Genomic DNA, 8,229 nt, shown 5'->3' on the forward strand with positions numbered 1-8,229 from the left:
ATCGTATTTTTTAGATTTGAAAGTGAAGGTGAACAATTGTAAAAACAATGCTGGTGTCGAAACAACAAGGTATCAACAATAATAATAATCATAGCACACGAGAAGTTAGATTAAAACTACGTTCGAAAAGCACTCTAAGCAGAAGTAAATACAGGTAAATGGTCGTGAATTAGTGGAATCGATAGATTAGCCTAATCAATTGCCAGTATTTTTTTCATCGCGGTACTCTTCCTGCCTAAACCGCCATATGACCTACTGCAATACAAGTAGCATAATTCAATAGAGGCAGAAAACTAAATAAACACAGTTGATTGATGACTCTCTGTCTGACACTCCCCAGACGGCTTCCTTAGGCAGTTCAGGAGGTCCCATTAGAGTTAGCACCTAGCCCTTTATGCGGTGCAGGCTATTCAGACATCGTCAACTAATAGTAATTCAAACAAAAGATCGAGAAATTTCAGTTTTCTGTTAAGCAAACAGTAAACTGTGGGATGGTGGTAAAAAAACTTCGCCGGCAAAGCAAAACGCTAGATTCGCTTTTCTAACTATTATAGTCAGTGAAGTACGCTGCCATGGATGGGCGAGACTAAATGTTTTATACACACTAATAATATTTAACCCACATAAGAAGGAAGCAGATGGGTTAACCTTTCACTATCTTTCTCTCTCCAGCATAAAGCGAAGTCTAAGATTAAAGAGTAATAGCGATTTGGTAGGTAAGTGTGACTCGCGAAAAACACTCGGTAATACCGTAAAAAGAATAACTTATGTCTGAATCATAACATATTCGTCGTGTTTCTTAGAATGTAGCATAAATATTAATGAATTCATATGATTCAGTTGCGTACCAATGTCAACTAATATTCGTTTCCTTCTGGCGAAGCCAAACGCCTTTATCCGAGTTACAGGTTTACAAAAACAACGGAGAAATGGATGATTGCTTTTATATAAATTGCTATAATGGTTGCTGATATTAACAAAAAGTTATACCATAGGTACACTTTCTGAAGGAATCAGCTGCTTTATTGGAGCACGAGTTTAAAATGTACTGTTGATATAATGAAATAACCTAATAAAGAGAAGCTTCATGGCCTCGCATGGTGATGTCCAATACACTCTAGAAACGAAGAACTACAAGGCACTGCACATTCGCTCAGGGTGAGTTCGGCATTCGAGAATTGAGAGTCGGTGCACAAATATCGACACCTATAACCGATTAAAACTAAGGCACTTGAGAGCACAAAAGCAGGATCTGACTGGCTTCAATCTGACGCTGTATATAGCAATGTTGGGATCATAAACGTAATCGGGTAAAATAGGTAACTGAAAGCAGGGTAAGCTAGAGATCTTAAACACGAGATGACTGCAGAGTTTAAATGTCAGGTAACCAAAGTGTGGTAGGGTATCCGTTTTTGGATATACAAAAACGAATCCCTCTTAATTACTGGCATCTCAATAAAGTTCCTGGGCCAAACATAGGATAATAAACACCTTACAGAGCCGCCACTAAGGTATGACAGCTAAGGTACTAAGATGTGTATCATGAGTTCCTCCTACTTCGTTATTAATTATGATGACCTTGTTTTAAAAGAGTGAGGAATAAGAAATCGTATTCGAGATAGTGTAACAATGACCCAATAATTATATCTTAGGTCATCGGGAAAGCAGGATAAAGGGACTAATGGAGTGACCATAAAAGAAGCAAAAACGTGTGAATATTCGAGGTCTCACTTAAATTTATTTCCGTCTAGAAAAGCGCAGCAAATAAAGTCTCAAAAGGCAGACAACGCAGTTAAACTTTATAAATGCCTACTCTCCACTCCAGCGAAAGCAAATTATATTTAAACTGTGAACCAGGACATGCAAGTCGACTCTCAAAAATCATGTCGTTAACGACATCTTTCCACTATAGGGCCAGCTTCGTTGTTTAATATGCTGTCAAAGGACGTAAAGGAAGACATAAGAGCACCAAACGGCGACAGGTTAAACAACTCCCCACTCAAGCCCGAATCATGAATTACATCCTATTAAATAGTATTAGGTCCCGTTAGTCCTTAAGGTCAGTCCAACTATAGCCCATAGATTATTCTGATTGTTTGTATGGTTTTGGATGCATTTTTGCGACCAACACGCATTACAAGACGACTGCAGGTACAATTGGATTCTGTAATTAACCTATTTTGTCTTCCCCGTCATACTGGGTACCACTGGTCTCACAGAACACAATGCTCCATTTTCCCTCCCGCGCTTCTTGTCCTACCCCGTCCTCCGGTAGCGGTCACCATCGCCAACCCCATGGCAATCTGGTTGCTAATCCGCGCTGGTCCGACGGCCCAATCGGATGCGACAGTGATAGACTGGTCGGATCAAATGCTGTTGATATGGTGTTCCTGGATGTCCCCCCTCGTAAGAGCGACCACGTTTGAGGGGCGAGGAGGAGGAGGCAGAGCGGGCGCCACGACGTCTGAATACGACAACGATGGGCCGGCCACCCATCAACGACGACGACCACGGTCGGTAGCAGTTGCTCCAACGGCAACTTCAACACTACCACAATCACTGCCATTGGCATCGGGGTGGTGAAGAGCAATCTCAAGAAAAGAGCAATCGAACCATCAAAGCCAGACCGAAATGGAAGAAGGGACGACTCAGAAGCCGCAGCACGAAGCGTCGTGACGACAGAGTAGATGAAACTGCATAATCACCGACTTATCCAAAATTAGGATAGTAATAATAAGAAAGTCAAATAAACGCACTGAGTAAAACGACTTATCGAATGAGTTACGGTGATAAATAAGATTACAAATTTAAAGTAGATATAACAGGCAAACCGATTTCCCGCTTAAATTGAGAGCGGTTTAGCTTTTCTGAGTGGTATAGCCTTTTTGCATATTAATCACATAACCTAATCGTGGTATATTGACGCACAAATACGTAAAATACACGAGGGAGAAGAAACGGCAGAAAGCGCAACACATATCTTGGCTCCATAGATGCACATGAGCTCCCTGTGATTAGGGAATCTCCGCTATAATGAGCTGATAAACTTCCATCATAAGGGGTAGAAAAATGCACTCCAAAACGTTAACAGAGATCATGGGAACGATAAAAAGCGATTGATATCCCTTACGACGGACTCATCTTTAACTTCCGACACTTCAGCGTATTCGGTACAGTTTAATGATTCGTATAATTAAATCACAAACACTTCACACAATGGTCTCACGTGCGTACACTTCGTTCTCTATGTATATACGTGAAATTGGGTACTATGGACATATACTTGGTAAGAATCCGATAGTTTTTCATTCCCCAAAGGGAATAGACAGCACACTGCACAGACCGAGAGTTAACTTTTATTCGCTGAATGCAGTCAGCAGGCTAATGTTGGTTGAACTGACATTATGATTGGCATTGGTTACTTGTGATGGCGATACTGTTGGCTAGTTGGATAATGTTACAGCAGTGACGTATAGTGGGCGACGTGTAGTAGAAAATCTATGGTTATTGTCCTACTCTGTTATTGCTACGATTACTAACCGGAGTAGGCTGTGTCCAGGGAGGGAGCGTGGTGGTGTGATGGATAGGGAAGTCGTGATGTCGTCCCGCAGTTGTCGACGGATAACCCATATCGGCTAGACTCTGTTCCGCCTGCTCGGAACCGGCCATATACCAACTAGCGCTGCCGATATCCTCGATTCCTCGGGAAGTCGTCAGCTCCTCAAAGTTCTTACGTTCTTCACTCATTTTGTTAATTCGGTTGAGGTACACCAGTGGTGCTCGGCTGGCTCGCGTAGCGTTGCAGCTTTCACTACCACCTCACGCTTTGCGGCCACCGGGGTTTTCGGGGATCTTTGTCGTCGGGGGTATTGGTACTATGGCAAGGGGCGGTTTGTCGAGCACTAACGGACACTGAACACCTCTCGGCACGACTGAACGATTCACTTCTACACTGGCACTAGCCCTCAGAGGGCCCAGCACGGCGCGCGGCTCAAGGCCAGGCGGCAACGGAGGGGACGCAGCAATGTTTCATCCTCCAACAACCAGCAGCCGAACTACAAAGCAGCGGCGCATTCCCAGAAAACATAAGATGGCTGCCGACGCAGCAGTCGCTCGCGCAACAACCAAAACATCGCAACCTCTCTGTTACATTGAGCTCTTCGTGGCCCCTGAGTACTGCTGCTACTACTCCAAAGTCAAGCGAGCTATGTTTAGTCGTCACCCACGAAACGATGAACGCATTCTTTGGATACAGTTTGAATTTTGTGGCGGTTAATGGATTGCCCACGGAACCGCTCATGATAGCTACACTAATTATAAAGCTGAGTGTTACGGGAGGTCAGTAGTATTAGGTAAATTAACATAAAAGTAGAATATGAAAAAACTAGTAAACATAGAAATAGATCTCATTCATTCTTTCAAAATCAGAGCGTAAAACATGATCAAAAAAAAAAAAACAGAGCGTAGAAGAACATGATTACGCCAATTGTTCTACGACTGCAAGATGTATCTGTTTGTCTATATCATTAAAAAACCTTGCAACGGTGTTTTTGCAATTACATGTTAATTAAAGGTCTCTTGAAATCATCAGTAATTGAGCACATATGTTTACGAGTGATATCTCTAAAAGTGATTGAGCTGTGATTGCCGCGACTGTTCTTTGATAAGACTAAAAAGTAAAGGAATATTAATTCTCAAATAGTCCTGCTCAAACACGCCAACAAAAAAAAAGAAGTAAAAACATGGTTTTTCAAATAGACGCAAAAATACATTATCAGAAATCGGATGTTTTTTCACCGAACGGCAAAAAATTTTTACGAAATTGTCCAGTGAGTAACATGATGTAACGTGGTAACACCACGTTATCATAAGGATTGATAGTGGAACAGGTCGCCTACTCAGTTTACCTGTACTATATCATAGTGATACCATATTGTACGAACTGATGGATACTGTTTCATGGAAAGTTTTTTCTTTATGCGGCTGGGTTTGAATAAGAGATTTAAAAGCGGAATAATAAGTTCAACTTGGTTTTCGTATACTGCTTTCGTGTAAGTTGAACAGCTTATAAACTACATCATAAAAAAATTTTATGGTGACCTTAGTGTACAAAATTAATATCGAGCTATGAAAAACGAAAATCTCAATGAGAACATTTCCGTACTTCATGATATTTAAAAAATTTTTTTTTTGTTCCTTTATTCAATGTACGTCGAGCGAAATTCATTATTAAGAAACATAAACAGCTGTGATGATATATTCAATTGCATAGCATTTTAATAAATCAATGCTTGAGCTGCTTTAATTAGAAAATGCTTGATTGTATCTACGTTCCCTTCTTAAATGGTTGTGATTATAAGGAGCTTGTGTTGTACAAACCAGAAGTGTCAAGCTCTCAGATCGAGCGCCAAAATTCAGCAGCGCTCAGCTTGGTAAGTACCTTTTTATGCGGCTGGGGCAGAGTAGGGGGCAAATGTAGACAGTTTTGGAAAAGGTAGGTTTACGGTTGTTCATTTGCAAAAAAAAAAGTGTGCACCTAACGATTGGGCACATGTGTTTATTGCTCAATATGAATGACATATTAATGGTACACAGCCATATAAATAATAGTGAGTGGTCAGTAATTGATGGAAAGCTTTTGCTTAATATTCAATATTAGTTAGAATACGTTTCATTTACAGCTGTTGTAGTGTACGCAGCGCAATAGATGTTCAGTTTAGCCCCTATCACGAGACTCCTAAGGTCTACACGTATTATAAATAGTGTGGTACACGTATAACTTTTGTAATCAAAGTAACTAAAAAACTTAAGCAGCACCGTTATAGTTGCTATTCTACGTAGATGAACATGAATGAAGCTCTATCAAGTAAGCTATTTTACTGTTGATCCTTCTTCTGGTCAGACCCGCACGACAAAATCGCCATTTACTTATACGGCGTTATCGTTTAGTATCTCTAAGTTCATGCGAACGGTAATAGAGCGACCGCTAATTAATCCATAGTCTAGTTTACAATTTGTATATACGTTATTGCTACGATAAACAATATCGCTAGAGGATATACGAGCAAAAATTACCTGATTGTCAAGAAGTGGCACGGTGATCCTGCCGTGGAGACGGTCGAGGCAGTAGCAGTTTGGGCTAGTAATAGACACAGATGATGCCAAACTCTGAGCAAACAATTACATAATACACCTGTCTATTCATTGTCTTGAAATACATGTCCGTAGGGGCCCATACGACTTGAGGAATAAAATATTTTCTTTAAAAGTGGAAGCGCGCATTTTTTCACACGCCTTTTATAAACGCATCCACCGGGTACTATTGCCATAGAAAAATATTACGCCGTTAAGGAAACTTATGTAAAGCTCTGCATCGTATGTAAATATTTAGTAGAGAATTGCACCTCTCGGAGTAATTCTAGGGTGCTCTTGAATTTTATGGAATATTGAATACTTTTAGATAATTATCATAAAACGTTATTTCTTTACCAGTTAAGCGTCAGCTGCAGGCAAATTTCTCCCAACCGAAAGCAACCTTTTTTTCACGACGGCTTCAATCGAAGGCCTAATTCATTGAAACTATAAACCTAGTTCGACCTGTTTTTACTAGCTGGCGACATAAAGAAAGGATCGGTTAGACGGACTGACTAGTATGTCGTTGTATTTATTCCTATGTGATAGTTCAGCTATGGCCCTTCAAGGATGTGACTTGCAAGCTCATTAAGTACAATGAGTTCCTTGTCGCTATCGAGTTAGTACGTTCCATAGGAACGGGTTTTCGACACCTACTTCATTTGATAATTCCACAATTTCACCAGCGCACTTTACAAATTAATAACTTTTCGATCTACAAAGTAACTCGAGATAGAAGAAATTAAGATAAGCCGGTATTTTTCTACATTATATTGAAAGGCTTTTCGATTTGGCATTCCTAGGCCTTTAACCAAGTTGATTAATTGTGGTTTACGAAAGTTATTAGCAAACTCCTAGTAGGACACAAACAAAGAATAATGAACTTTTTTTTGTCCGTTAGATCACCGCAGTTTCATCGCAGCCAGTTACACTTTGTTAAGCCACAAGTTACAGGCGCAGAAATCAACCATTTGATTCCCTATTGAATTGGCCTTTTCGGAGTTAATTAGAGAAGCCTTATAGAATGGTAATGTCGTCTTAGATAAAGATTAAGTGTCCAACTTTAAATTCTCACAGTGGCTGATCGCTATCATCATTCAAATGATTTAATGCTCGTATAATTCAAATGTGGTTCTGGGGTCATTTGGCTATAAATCGCTTATATTTTTGTAGAATTATCGCTAACCGGACTCACCCGTTGAATCGATTCGTCGTTGGACGGCGATACTTTACAACGTCGTGACAGAATGTACACTTTACCTGGTCAAAGTACACAGTCAGACCCAAAGCAACACGTTTCCTGCTTAAGGGAGCGTCAATGAAACAAGCAATGACGTACTCTTTTCGTTATCTTTTTCTTTGAGCGTGAAGTGTAGAATCGATAAGACAAGGCGGCATCCGTATCTGCAAATGTATCCCACCGAATGTGCGATGTAGTAAGAACTGCTCGTTTTTTGATAGCGGCATGGCCACCGCTGATGACAATAATAACCCGGTAACCTGCTATCCTAGGCAATAAAGTTTTTGTAGTGTTGGTACGCCCCTTTTTCGTTGAATCGCGTCCAACACGAGCAGACTCAAACACAACAAAATGCTGCTGGCTACACTATCACAGTTGATCTTGCTCGTCATTCCGACAAGTTCATCACGGTGGAATCCAGGAGCCAAAAAGGAGAATGAAAAGCTACCGTTATATTCCGATGTCTGAGAAAACGGGAACGGAAATCTGCTGAGGGTAAAAGACGAAGCGTCAGCGCAGCGAAAGATTAAAGCAAATTGACAAACGTTAATTAGTCGTACTGTAAGTTTGAGAGGACTGTCGATATTATTGTTACTGCTATCGTTGGTGATGCCAATGTCTTCGGCTCATCGTTGATCGTATCCGCTACTGCTAACTATGCTACGAGACGTTTTCGAGAAGTTACCGCCGGCAAAATACAAGTGACAGCAGCTGTCCACATGGCTGAGCACAGAAAAACCTATCTGGTCATCATTTGTTCTTCTGGATTCCTTTGGAAGATTATGAGAGGTTATTTTGGGTCAGAAGGTCATTATCACTGTGCATGACACAGTAACTTCATGGCCTCTACTATTTAT

At 40.7% G+C, this 8,229-nt stretch overlaps 1 protein-coding gene across 1 annotated transcript in view; it reads right to left on the minus strand.

Moving 5' to 3' along the window:
- The window catches only part of LOC111266652 (uncharacterized), an 8,188-nt gene extending 3,975 nt beyond the window's left edge, over positions 1-4,213 (minus strand). The window contains exon 1 of the mRNA XM_022844317.2: positions 3,541-4,213. Within this exon, the coding sequence (XP_022700052.1) occupies positions 3,541-3,747 (207 nt within the window). The 5' untranslated portion in view covers positions 3,748-4,213. The remainder of the gene's footprint in view (positions 1-3,540) is intronic.
- Between the last annotated feature and the right edge of the window lie 4,016 nt (positions 4,214-8,229).

This window comes from Varroa jacobsoni, unplaced genomic scaffold (assembly GCF_002532875.2).
Source record: "Varroa jacobsoni isolate VJ856 unplaced genomic scaffold, vjacob_1.0 scaffold_1105, whole genome shotgun sequence".
Lineage (NCBI taxonomy): Eukaryota > Metazoa > Arthropoda > Arachnida > Mesostigmata > Varroidae > Varroa > Varroa jacobsoni.